General features: G+C 42.9%; 1 protein-coding gene across 2 annotated transcripts in view; it reads left to right on the top strand.

Moving 5' to 3' along the window:
* SLC25A13 (solute carrier family 25 member 13) overlaps positions 1–13,934 on the top strand; it is a 108,740-nt gene that overhangs the window by 59,054 nt on the left and 35,752 nt on the right. For both annotated transcript variants that reach the window (XM_079948162.1, XM_079948161.1), the window contains 6 exons: positions 2,724–2,862; positions 3,707–3,800; positions 3,959–4,043; positions 7,803–7,887; positions 8,845–9,003; positions 13,483–13,535. In XM_079948162.1, the coding sequence (XP_079804288.1) occupies positions 2,724–2,862; positions 3,707–3,800; positions 3,959–4,043; positions 7,803–7,887; positions 8,845–9,003; positions 13,483–13,535 (615 nt within the window). The remainder of the gene's footprint in view (positions 1–2,723; positions 2,863–3,706; positions 3,801–3,958; positions 4,044–7,802; positions 7,888–8,844; positions 9,004–13,482; positions 13,536–13,934) is intronic.

Raw genomic sequence — 13,934 nt, 5'->3', positions numbered from 1 at the left:
GCTGCTTAGTAAAGCTCTTAGTAGCTCATTAGTTTTGGAGCCGGCTTGAGAACAGGCCCTAAGGACTTAAAACCTTTCATACTCCGACCTCCGTTCATTGCCTGCATTTCCCCCCAAGCTTTTCTCAAGCGTAGTATCAAAAAATAAACAACATTTTGCTGCCTTTGTGTAAACTGTTTTCACTTGCACATCCCCACTTGCCAAGAAGCAAAAGTATCTGAATGCCTCGATTCCTGCCTCCTTCTGTTTATGCCATTTAAATATATGAAATATATATTTTAGGGACGTTCCTTCTTTATGAGTCGGTGGTGGCTTTGCACTAGTAGACACACTTTTTTCCCTCCTATCCCCTGCTGCTCCCCTTGCCCCCCAAAAGCTGGGGAGGGGAGAAACCTCTGTAACAATATGGGATGTACCATTGAAGGTTGCAGTTGGTGGGAATTGGTGAAAACGAAGTGTCCCTCCTTCTGCAAGCATAAGCACTTTTAAAGCAGTGGTACCTTGGGTTACAAACACTTTGGGTTACAGACTCCACTTATCCAGAAGTAGTACCTCAGGTTAAGAACTTTACCTCAGGATGAGAACAGAAATCGTGTGGCGGCAGCAGGAGGCCCCATTAGCTAAAGTGCTACCTCAGGTTGAGAACGAATTCAGGTTAAGAATAGACCTCTGGAACGAATTACGTTTGTATCCAGAGGTACCACTGTAGTGCAAAACCATTGCAACCCTATCCTGTTTTAAGTAAGTGCTGGGCTGTGTTCACAGGGCCCCCCTATCAATGAGGGGTCACTTTGACCATGTCCTGCTATCAATCATGTCAGCTTTACTTAAAAAAGCATTGCTTGAAACACCATTCTAGGTTGTATGTTTATGAGGAACTGTACACACAGCAACTTACATTAGAGAGCACACACTTGATGTGATTTGGAGGAAGATAAATGGCACTGTTCCCCTGTCAAAGGAGTCTACTTGCTTCTCGCAGCTACATTATGTAATGGTATGCATATTTTGGTAATGCAAACTGGTTTGCCACAGTGTTAATACCAACATTATGTTAGTAGTATGTGGACGATGGAGCAGAATTACACAGGAACTGGGGAATGGGCAAAGTGTAGCTTGGAGACACTTTGATAGAAAATGGAGAAAGACCTTGAAATACTAAATTGGTACCCTACTGTAACAAATAAATGAATTCAAAATTCTCTGAAACGTTTAACCATAGAAGAAGAAGATGATGAGTGTGTGAAAACTTAATTTGTATGTGTATTAGCGTTGTGCTTAAATTCCTTCTCAAATGTGGAGTTTAATTTTTTTTTAATTTCATTTGTGCACAGACCTGATTACGAATCTCATTCAGTACAGGCTTTCCTCGAGTCAAATATATTGCTACATTTGCTTCGCAGTGTTGAGTTTCTTAGGACTACTGCCATAGCAACCAGCTTTTAATGCATCCGTAATAAAGTTCCATCCCTTCTTTGATTTTTGTAAGGGTGAAAATTGCTTTGCTAACAGTAACACTTAGATATTGGCATTAGCATCCCATGTTCTGACTGTTTACATCTCATACTGAGCTCTGGTCCTGAGCAAGCATAATGTTAGGATGCTTCCCGGTGTCCTTCGCAGATGTTTGAAGGCTGAATGTTCTTTCATTCATTCAAACATTGGCTTGGAGACAGTTTGGAATACTGTTAAAATATAAATATTCTGCAAAGTATGCGTGCTGTGTTACAAAGCAGAATTCACAACCAATGAATGACATGGCATGTTGGAGAGAGTCCCACTTCAGCCTGTGGCACATTCAGTTAAATGGACTTCTGCAGCAGCCTCAAGAGATAATTGAACTGTGAAGAACCACTGGCACAGTAGCTGTGTCTGCACGTAACACTAAACCATGGTTTGATGCTATGTCTGGCTCACACGTTCCCCATCTCCTGCGCGGCAGGAGTAATGATCCTCTTGCGTTTAAAAAGTTGAGTCAGTCTGTGAGCCATATGGAATTTTGCAACCTAAAGTTAGTTACTCTCCTTTCTCATGGATGTTGGGAAGATTTCCTTGCATTTTCTTTCTTCTGGGAAACAGCATTTGTGCACTGTTGAAGATAAGACCTCTGAATTCCTTGGCAAAGCTGCTTGTTAAAAGCAAAGTTGGAGAAACCCAGAGAGAGGATTTCACTATCGGCTGTAGGTGATACGGTGCTCTCTAGATTTAAATATTAAAGCAGCCCCATTCCTCCCAACCCCCATAGCATGATTTTTTTTTTATCTTGCCCCCCCTCCCCAACTGTAGCATACTTGGCATTTTTAAGCCTTTGAGATTTGCTCATTAGAAGAAATAAAGCAACTTATAAAACATTTTCGACTGAAACAGTATTGAAACTTGAACTCTGTAAATTACCACTGGCCATGTTGTTATAATCCTGCATATGTATTTGTTTAGGTTTCCCTGGAAGGGGGGGGGGCAGCTTGCATGCTGGTCATGATTAGCTCCAGTAACTTTAGAATCTATAATAGGCTTTTTTTCATTTTGCATTTCTAAAATCCCTTGCTACTTCTATTGCTGTTTTTCTTAAATTAAAAAAAATCTCCGTTATTCCCAAAGTGTTCTCCCCTCTCCCCACAAAAGTTCCAAGTGGTATGATTTTTTATAAATAAAATGAACAAATCCAGATACATCTAACATCCTTTTTTCTCTTCCTGCTTTCCTCATTGCTTTCTCTGTTCTAGGCTGCTGGAGGAACCACTTCTCATCAAGTCAGTTTTTCCTATTTTAATGGATTTAATACCCTTCTTAATAACATGGAACTCATTAGAAAAATCTATAGTACTCTGGCTGGACATAGAAAAGATGTGGAAGTTACTAAAGGTTAGTTAAAATGTGGATATAAACTTTAATCTGGAACAGTTATTCCCTCCCTCCCTCCCTCCCCAATGGTCAGCTTTTCAGGATATCAAGTGAGATGCTTTGACAGCGGTAAAAGGAACTCTCCAAGCCTAGCTGTCCTTGTGTTTTTCCATTTTCAGTTGCTTTGTCCATTACAGTTAGTTTTCCTACCTCTCTTTAAAAGAAACTTTTTTTAATTTTGGAGAGATGGAGGCCTTAAAAAGCAGGATTGAATGAGCAGTCGACGTAAAGATGTTTTAAAGGCTTCAGAAAACTTCCTAGGAGTCGTGCCAAATTGGCAGCCTATTAAAGTGACCTTCAAGGCTAGTTGAAAAATTCCACAAACTTGTATTGGCATTGCAGTAAGCTGATCTACAAGCTTGGAACAAGATGTTATCAGCTCTATCTAACCACTTTTATAGAGAACTCCCTCGGCAGTGCCAACCCTCTATTAATGCAGCCCTACTGGGACGGCACAAGCAAGAAGAAAGTTCCACATCGCTGTCTCCTTCCCCCACTCCCCCACTCTGATCCACAACTGATTGATACCGTATGTCAAATATCCTAAATCCTGCTGTTAGCACTAAGCTATAAGGCCAGACTGCTTCTCCTGTTTGCATGATGGATAGAGTATTTAAAACATACATTTACACAGTGGCGGGCATGCTATTTGCGGTGTTTTCTTCTTCTTTTGCAGCATATTGGTTTAATACTAAAAAACGTTAGTGATTCTAGGATATTTGTGGATAACTTTTGGTGTTGTTTGATTAGTTTCCCCTTCTATATTTTCCTCTCTCCCTCCCTCCACCCCCAATTTCTACTGCAGAGGAGTTTGTTCTGGCAGCTCAGAAATTTGGCCAGGTTACACCCATGGAAGTTGACATCTTGTTCCAGTTAGCAGATTTATATGAGCCACGGGGGTAAGTTGAAAATTACCCATTTCTTTGCTTGCAAAGAAAATGAAAAACAACAACATCGGAATACCTATGGGTGAACAGAATACTACCCGTTGCTGCTGGCAACTTTCCTCCTGGTGTCCAGTGCAAATTTCATTTTTTGTGATCACTTGTTTCCCCAGGCGCATGACGATGGCTGACATCGAAAGAATTGCTCCTCTGGAAGAGGGCACCCTGCCCTACAACCTGGCTGAGGCTCAGAGACAGGTGAGGAGGCAAGTGGGGATAATACGAAGGCCTAATTGACTTATTTCTTTCTTTTACAGCAGCAAGCCCACAAGATTTGCCCAGTGTGTCATATTTAAATCACATCAACTCCCTTGCAGGTTCAGTATGAAAAGCAAGGCATTGCACCCAGTGAAGTTCTACTCAGCGTAAGCCCATTCAAACAAATGATCCTAAGTTAGTCCCGTCTGTTAATTTTGAAGGGTCTACTCCGAATTTGACTGACGTTAGATACAACCCTTGATTGTTAATTTTTAAAAGCAAAATAATTTGCTTAAACTTTGCTTAGCTGGAAAATAAAAAGTCCGGGTTGTGTGTGTGTGTGTGTGTGTGTGTGTGTGTGTGTGGGTTCCCCTTTCCATTTAGAAAGTTGAAGCATGAGTGATCTGATAGAAAAGATAAAACAAACAAGTAAGTAAGGGTCTCTCGCTAACAATATGCAGCAGGGAAGGGAATGTTGGTTCACCAATAGTGCAGTTCTGTAATGTCAAGTTTGTAGATATAGGATTCCAACCTTAGTAAACTAGCTGACTTAGCCCTCCCTGATCCTGTCTCCAAATATGTTTAATGAAGGAAGTAATGCTTTACAGTTTATCCTGGGAAGATGTTAAATCTTCTGTTTCACAGCCTCTCTGTTGCATTCTGTCTTCAGCCGCCTATTGAAATGAATGATGGTTTTGTTTAGTCTGTCACAATCGTTTCAAATCTTTTAAGACTGTAAAAGAAATCCAAGTGCTATGTGGTGTTCCTTGTTTTGTTTTTGTTTGGGGTTTTTTTTAAAAAAAATTAACCTTAATTTTTAAATGTTTGTATCTGGAAAGGGGAGATACTGGAAAACGATGCGGTGCAAAAGACACACACACAAAAAAGAGACTCTGCCAACTTAAAAAAAAACAAAAAAACTTTTATTGGTCTCTTTCGTATATTGAAAGCTGACACAGACCTGGGTGTAGTTCTGTTTTTCTGAAACTATCACTTAAAGTCAAACCGAGTTTCTGTATGTTGAGAGCTGGAGGGTTCCCTCCCCCCCCCCCACCGCCACCCCTTTCTATGCTCTGGGTCTGTACAGAGACGCCAGTTTGACCACAATGAGTTGATGCAGGCTACATTTTTGGGTCTAATAGGCCTTGAGCCAGGCCCTTCTCATTTGGCTGCTTCCTCCCCTACCCCGCCCCCTCCAGCAGCATCACCCTACAAACAGCATATTTTTAGCCTCGCCTTAGGAGCAAGCATGTTAGAATACACACTCCTAGTAGCTGACTCCTAGAACCTGTCTCAAGGGTTACCGAGAGAGGTACAGAATAAGTGTCCGTCTGCACATGTTTAAGCCCTACACCGAAAAACCGCTTCATGGATGTGGTAGCTTTTCCACGCAGCATTACATTCTTGGCACCCACATCAAGACTTTCTGCGCAGTGCAGATGATCAGCGGTACCGCAGGGTTACGGCTTCTGCCTGGAGAAACCACCATGGAAATGCTTTGTGCCGTGATCAGCAGCTGAAGGGGGTTGTAATGAGTAGACTGGTCTCTAGAAATAGCCTGGAATATAAGCGCAGGTAGCAACAACACATGCAAAAGTGGATTTCTCGAGCACATCTTTGAAATGTGCAATTCCTTAGGTTTTTTTCATATGCTCTCAGTGGTGATCTGTGGTTGAAATCCAGCAAGCTGCTTTTATGCACAGTTTTCGCCCTGTTCACTCCTACGCCTTGCAAGAATTGTGGAGCAGGGCTGAAGCTCAGTGGAAGAGCACAGTTATTATTATTTATTAAATTTCTATACTGTCCTTCATCTGAGGATCATAGGGTAGTTTACAATATAAAAACACAAAAATGCATGATGATGATGACATAAAAACACAAAAATGCATGATGATTATGATATTTATACACTGCCCATCTGGCTGGGTTTCCCTAGTCACTCTGGGCAGCTCCCAACAGAATATTAATAATAATAAAAAAGTGATCAAAGATCAAACATTAAAATCTTCCCTAAACAGGGCTGCCTTCAGATGTCTTCAAAAAGTCAGATAGTTGTTTATTTCCTTGACATCTGATGAGAGGGCTTTCCACAGGCAGGCGCCACTACCGAGAAGGCCCTGTGCCTGGTTCCCTGTAACCTCACTTCTTGCAGTGAGGGAACCGCCAGAAGGCCCTCTGAACTGGACCTCAGTGTCTGGGCTGAACGATGGGGGTGGAGATGCTCCTTCAGGTATACTGGGCCGAGGTATACAACACTTTAACAAACAAAAAATAATAATTTGCTCCTACCACTTCAGTTTAAAAGGCTATAGATTGTTTAATTAGCCAAAGGCCTGGGAGAAGAGGAATGTTTTTGCCTGGTGCCTAAATGTATGTAAGGACGGCTCCAGGAGGGCCTCCCTGGGGAGAGCATTCCACAGGCAGGGAGCCACTGCAGAAGAGGCCTGTTCTCGTGTTGCTGCCCTCTGGACCTCACAGGGAGGAGGCACACAAAGAAGGGCCTCTGATGATGATTGCAGGTTCCAGGTTGGTTCATAAGGGGAAAGGCAGTTCTTGAGGTATACGCACACAATGCTTTGCATACCTATGGTCCATGTTTGATTCCTGGCTTTTCCACTTAGGCTGCCTTCTGTCCAAAGAGAAGCTGCCAATCTCAGTGGACAAGACCAAGCCAGACACACCAAGCATATTGCACAGAAGCTTTAAAGAACAGTATTTTATTCAGCTATATGAGAGGCTGCTCTTAGGAGAAGCAAAAATGGAAAGCGCTCTTATGTATGTCAGAGCTAAATTTGCAGTGATTTGGACGTCAACCAATACGTCCAGGTTCTGTATCTCTTTTATTTTGAGAAGAGAGATGTTCAAATGCAATAGGTAATCTTTTCATAGCTATAAGGAATTCTTTGTGTATAAGATTTTTAAAAATGTTTTGTCTCTGGTACATTTGGATTAAAAAAAAAAGCAAAAACCCAGTAGTGGTATAGTAAACCGAGAAATATGTTTTCTGTTATTTCAGAAACCTAACCTGGTTTCTTCGGTATCTTCGTGTTCTATTGGCAAGAAAGACTCCACAACACTTGTTTTAATGCTAATATCTCTTGCCCCTACGGCAGCCCAGGCCAGTGTAACACAAAGCCGTGATGGAAAATATTTTTATCTTTGTTTTCTTGTGTGCCTCATGTATTTAGACATTCCTCAAAAGCAGCCTAGGAGCAGGAGTAGTGTTGGGATCGTGATTTGGCTCAAAACTGGAAGCAGGCGGGAACATTTTCTAGGTGCCCAGAATTGTGACCACTTAAACCTTTGAATAATTCACTTGGCTGCAGTTGTCAATGAACTCGGTGGGACCTCCTTCTGAGTAGACACATATAGGATTGCACTGTAATAAAGTATCTGAGTCTCAGTTTTCTGTGTGGAGGACTCACTGCATACTACTGGTTAATACTCCCTTTTTATCCTGAACAAGGAAGTTTTGCCCGCTGCATTAAGAGCAAGGGCACAGACAGAAATCCCATGATGTAGTAGCTACCTTGGATCAGTGCCTGGATGGGAGAACACCTTCATATCCTACCTGTGTTCCGTTTTGTTCATAGGAGTAAAAGTAGAATAGAGCTGATTACAATATTGTAGTCGTTCAATTTCCTCTTTCGTACTTGATCCTCGATTTGTCATTACTGTATTGCTGTTTGGCCACAGTCTAACTTTCCCCCCTTTGCCTTTCTCTTCCCAAATCTTCTCCCCAAACTCCACCACCTGCAGCAAGCTCCAAGCGACGTGTCTCGTCCCATTCTCATCCAGGTAGCGGAATCTGCGTACAGGTTTGCCCTTGGCTCCATTGCTGGAGGTGAGTGAGGGAATCGGGTGCACAAAAAGAACTTTTGAGAAAACCTTTCCACTTGCTTCTCTTTTACCTTCCCTTCCCTTCATTATATGCAGAGCTCTGCAGCTTGTGACCAGGTTACCAAAAATGGCATGAGCTCTCACTGGCTTTATTTGGTACTTGCCCCAGATTTAGGGGACCCTTTCCAAACCTTCTGCCCAGTGGCGTAGCGTGGGTTGTCAGCACCCGGGGCAAGGCAAGTAATTTGCGCCCCCTAACCCATGGATTTGCGCCCCCTAACCCCCAGATATTGTGCCCGGTGCGGCCGGCCCCCCCCCTGCACCCCCACGCTACGCCACTGCTTCTGCCCTCCAGATCTTTTATAGGACCATAACTCCCACATCTGGAGGGCACCAAGTTGGGGAAAGCTGATTATGGGATTCTGTAGAGTGTGCTTTGTGAATTGCAAGTGGAGTTTGCAACGAAAATGTTCTAGTGGTGTGCTCCCAGTTGAGATTCCAGCCAGCTATACCCTAGTACGGGATATTCTGTTCCATCCTACCCCTTCCCCAATTTTCCAATATTCTCCCACCCCACCCACCCCAAGAGCCAGTCAGCATTCCATGCCCAGTGAGCATGCTCAATTCTCATTTAGCAGTTTTCTTGAGGCACTGATCCAAGGTAGCTACTACATCATGGGATTTCTGTCTGTGCCCTTGCTCTTAATGCAGCGGGCAAAACCTCCCCCTATTTTTACCCACCCTGGCCCTGCTGATATCTCCCTCTTATGTGTGAATAGTGCAGGGATATTACGGTTCAAAGGATGGAAGGGATGAAGCTTCCTCCTGGATGCACACAAGCCCTGCGATACTTGCAGGGTGGTCGTCCATCCACGTACAAGCTTAGAATGAACCCAGTGCAACGAAGCTTGCTAGAGAAATGCTCTTTTTAAAAAAATAAATTTGTGTTACTTCCATGTAGCTGTTGGAGCCACGGCAGTGTATCCCATTGACCTTGTGAAAACCCGGATGCAGAACCAGCGCTCCACTGGGTCGTTTATTGGAGAGCTGATGTACAAGAACAGCTTTGATTGCTTTAAGAAAGTGCTACGCTATGAAGGGTTCTTTGGGCTCTACAGAGGTCAGTATAGCAAGTGTTGTCCCCCCACCCCAATTTGGTGCGAGTTTACAAGAGAGGGACTTGCTGCCGGCATGGATTTCTATATCACCCTGTTCAGAAGAACTTAACTCAGAATGAAAATTCTCCAGGACTGAGTTGTGGCGTCCTAAGAGGAGTTTTATTGCCCTGATCGCTCCCCATATCGATTGGATCTCTTTTTCCAGCCCTGTCTGCCACAAGGCATTTACAGAAACGACGTGGGCTGCATTCCTAACCCCACTCACCTGGGAATAAGCTCCACTGAATTTGGTAGGACTCACTTATGAGTAGACATGGTTAGGATTTTGCTATAAGTGTAAGATGGTAATAGTACCCTCTGGAACACCCTGTCTTGTGCAATTTGGGAGGTGTCAACTGGGGTGGGCTTTAAACGTCTGCTGAAAACGTATCTGTTTAGACAAGCTTTCCCTGACTCTTAAGAAATCTTTAGATCTCACTGTTCGGTGTTCTGTTTTTATACTCAGTTGGGTTTTATTGCCGCAGCTTAACATCTTCAATCAATTGCTGTTGAATTTTTGTGGTACCTTGATGTATTACGTTCGCTTGGGTTTTTAAAAAGTTGCATTCTGTCTTGGATGAGCCTCCTTAAGCAGCATATAAGTTATATAAATCAATAAGCCTTAGGAAAGCTTTTTACCTGCTGTCCAGAAGCCCTTGATTTTATACTCATCATCTCAGTTTGCTGTTGTGGACTGGATGGATCGGTCTGTCTTAACTGGAAACAATAGAGGAGCTATGTGCAGTGCATAGCTGTCTTAAAGCCCGCAGATACCATCAGGAACATTTGGGGCCATCTGATGCTACATAATACCTTGCCATTAGCATATTTGTATGACACAAATAGCAAAAGTGGTCATGGTGTCAACAGTATAGCTTCAGAATAAACATAATAAATGGCTGCTGGTTATCATGAACTGGTGCATCAATTGCAGTGGCTGTACCTCTCTTGCAAAGGCAGGACCTGTGATCCACAGAAATTATATGCACAGGCAGGGGAAATTGCTTTGATGTTGCCATCTGACAGGTCCCATTGCTGAGGACGGCAGGCCACTGAATTGTTCATACCACCCCAGTACAAGCATTTCCTGCTGTGTCTTTTCCTTTCCAGAGACACCAGGAAACAGGGCATGCTCACCAAAGCTTCTAAGATAAGCTTTGGGAACCGCACTTCCCAAGAATAGCGGCAGCCACAGCTGTCTGTGCATACAGCAACATCTATTAACACCTAACTCTGGAGGTGTCACTGCTGCCATTCCTTGCCTCCAGTAATACTGGGAAAGGAAAGAGGAAGTGGATCTGCTTTGAATCAGTCTGGACTTCAGGGCAATCTTATGTGAATCCCAAAGAGCAGGGACCCACGAACCACGTTTTCCAGACCCCACCTGGTTTCTGGTGTAAGACCTGACAACCTCCCAGAACACCGATCTTAAGACAAGCAGACTTGAACAAAGAGAGATTTCAGTGTGAGTCTGCCGAATCACAGCTTCTTGGGAAATTCAGCTCTTAACTAGAGTGCCCTGGCTCCCACCCAGCACATGTAGACACAGATGTTTACTTGAAAATAAGAAAGGGTTTTTTATTCAGGCAAGTAATGGTTTCGTCTCAACAGCAGACACAAAGCTCAGGAGTCATGGTTCAGGAGTTCAGGAACAGGGCAAGAAGTTCAGAACTGGACAGAAGCAGCAAAGAGGCTCCTTTAACAAGTGACTCTTAAAGATGAGGCGTGATGATCTGCTCGACTTCCGGGAATGTCAGGATTGCAAATGCCTCTGTTGGCGCAGGTGGGTCTGTTCCCACCTGCAAAGGCAACACGTGGTTCTAGGTGGCAAGGCTGTACCTTCCTGTTCAGGCTCCTGCTCAGTCTCTGCCTCCTCCTGTTCTTTCTCCTCCCTTGGCTGATCAAAGCCCTTGGAAGGCTCTGTTGAGGCTCTCCACTCCACAGGGGGTTGGAAAGGGGAGCCAGCATCCCCGCTCCTCCTTCCAAAGTGGTGGAAAGGAGAGATTGTCCCCTCCTCTAACCTAGGCTCCCATCAACCCCTCTGCTTCTTCCTTCTCCTTAGCTTACTGCATGTCCAACTCAGTTTTTTGTGACGCTTCTCTCCAGCCAAACCATCTGAGGCCAAGGTTTGTGCTTGGCTTCCCAATCATGGTTTGGGAGGAACAAATCATGACCGCTTCCATGCCCTGTGACCATTCAAAAAGCTGAAGGTCGGGGTACACTTGGGAACAATGTGGGTTGTTGCACAAAGAGGTGTAAATGGAGGGGAGTTGGCAGAAATTAAGTTCCACCTTGTGCTTTCCACTCACACCAAAGTTCCTTTGCATCCACCCATATATGTGAAGATCTTCAAGAAAGTGGTGAAAGCAGTATTCAAGTAATGTATCTCAAGTTACACCATTTCCAGCATCTTTAGTAGCATATATATTCCTAACAGAAGCTGTTAGTTATCAAACTGTAATCCAGGACTGATTCCCTGGTGTGATAATTGTGGTTTTTTACAAACCGGTTTCATGGGATTTTTTTTTTTTACACACACAACTGTGGTTTGTTACAAACTGGAACTTGGAAGCCTTAAATCCCCTTCAATCATTCACAAAAAAGAGGAGGGGGAGCACATGAGTCCAAGGTTGGCCGTGCTCTTGGAAGGACCAACCATGCTTTGTCATTCCACCTGAATCTGGCATACATCTAATGGACTGAGGTTGCCTTGGTTTCACACTTAAAATACTAAGGAAGTAAGCAGGAGTAATCATCATAGCCTGCTTCTGTGGGATGGGGGCTTAAATACACATAATAGGCACAATCCAAAGACGTTGCGAATGCTAAAATCCCATTAAAACCAACAGGTTTTAAGTACTCCAGACTCTACTGGAGGTACAGAGCTATTTTGATTCCCACAATCACAATCACTGAGCAGGGAGACTGTAAATGCAAGAGGAAATACAGTACTTTTTTTTTTAGTAGCTTTCCAGCAACTCTGAGCTTGAAAGAAAACCAGACTTAGTGCCTTCTCAAATAGCAGGCAAAAGTAGTTGCTGCAAAATTGGTTTGCTCCAAAATCAAGCATAAACAGAAATCTCGAAAAGCTGATGCAAAAAGGAGCAAAGTGGTGGAATAACCATAATGCCTCTTTATTCTCTCATCTGCCTTGAGAGACGCCTCTTGAAGTTTGTTCAGAAATAGTGAGCTTTTTTTTTTACTCAAACATGAAAATATGTATAATTGTAAATTTTTGTTGTGTTGACTTTCTCAGAAATAGTTGCTTAAGCAAATGGCAAATAACCCTAAAATATTTGTAAAATTAAGCTCCTCCTCTCTTTTTTTCCGTTTTGCAAAGAACATTTTATGCAGCACTTGGCTTTCCATCCTTTCTTCAAGATTGCCCAACAATCCGTAGCAGAAATTCAGCATTCAACGAAAGACTTACAGCTACCTGCTTGTTTATCATAGCGCTTGTAACTTTTAAAAAGCAAATATTTTGTGTATGGCTAGGTAAATAACCTGAGCTTAAATTTTAAATAGCAGATCGTTTGGCCAGGACAAACCATTATGTGAACTTAAAATCAGCCACGAAGAACACAGGAATATGCTTTATCCTGAGCAGACCATTACTCTGTGTAGCTGAATATGTCTCCCTGACTGCCTGGGGCTCTCTAAAGCTTTGAGCCGAGGTCTTCCCCAGCCAGGCTTGCTACTTGCTAACTGGAAATTTCAAGGATTGAACTGGGACCTTTTGCATGCAAACCATGTGCTTGACCACTGAGCTGTAGCTGCAAAATAACTTTGACGTGGCTTGGCTTTCTTTCTTTCTCGTTGGCTATTTCCTTATGGCTGCAGATCTTGTTGCTGGTGATAACTGAAGCACTTGGGAGTGTTCAAGACATTTCTCTCACACACTATTTCCACAACCTTTTCTTGAAACCCTACAAGATTCATAAGGGAATCTATGGAACAGGTGAAATGTTCAGCTGTTTTCAGCTGATGGGCTTTTTGGTCTTGTCTCTTAAGACACTGTGATGAAGAAGCTGTGTGCCATCTTTGCCAACCCCAGACTGACAGTGCATGTGTACAGACGAGACTCTAGGTTTCTGAAGGTACAGCAACAAGCTAATGCATTGCTTCTGAATGAGCCCAAGGGAAATCTGTAAAGGGCAGGTTTCTGAATTGTGCTTCACCATTTACTCTGAATTCTAAGTCATTATAATGGAGATATATGGTGGTGTTTGAATAGCCACAGTTCCGAACCATGATAATTTTCGTTTAGGTGGTTAAAAAAAATCATAATGACATGTCTAGATGCTCCTGTTGAACATAAGAGTAGAAAATGGCCCTAAAAATGGCCCTCCCTCTTTTTAGGTGGCAAACTTTGCATAGCTGTTTATTTGTCAACTTAATGATACATTCCGTAATATGTATTTTTGCTCCTTTTATATTTACAGGTCTTTTGCCACAATTATTGGGAGTAGCCCCAGAAAAGGCCATAAAACTTACTGTAAGTACAATGCAAAAACCTTTATCGTATATAATCTCTCATTTTTGTATCTTTGAATTTCCCAGTGAGAAAACTTAGGGGGTTGTTTGCTTAAAGCCTGCATAAGTGCATACATTCCTTTGATAAAGTTATACTTGCAGAATGCAGTCTGTGTTCATATCTTGCCTCTGGGCGCTGCAGGTTGCACAGAGTGTGTTTCTGTGTGTTTTGGATGAGAGTCTAGCTAAAGCCCATCATCTAACAGCCTCATTTGAAATGTTCGGCTCAATAGCAGCCCCCTTCATCTTCATTGCCTTGTACTTTAATATAAATAACTATGACATAGAGTGAAAACCTTGTAGAAAAAAAAGAACTCCTGTTCATACATTTTCATGTTCCTTACATTACTTAGTTCCTGTA

This window comes from Podarcis cretensis (genome assembly GCF_951804945.1).
Source record: "Podarcis cretensis genome assembly, chromosome: 12".
NCBI lineage: Eukaryota > Metazoa > Chordata > Lepidosauria > Squamata > Lacertidae > Podarcis > Podarcis cretensis.
The sequence above is the reverse complement of the archived record's forward strand: the minus strand, read 5'-3'. Positions and strand labels throughout refer to the sequence as shown.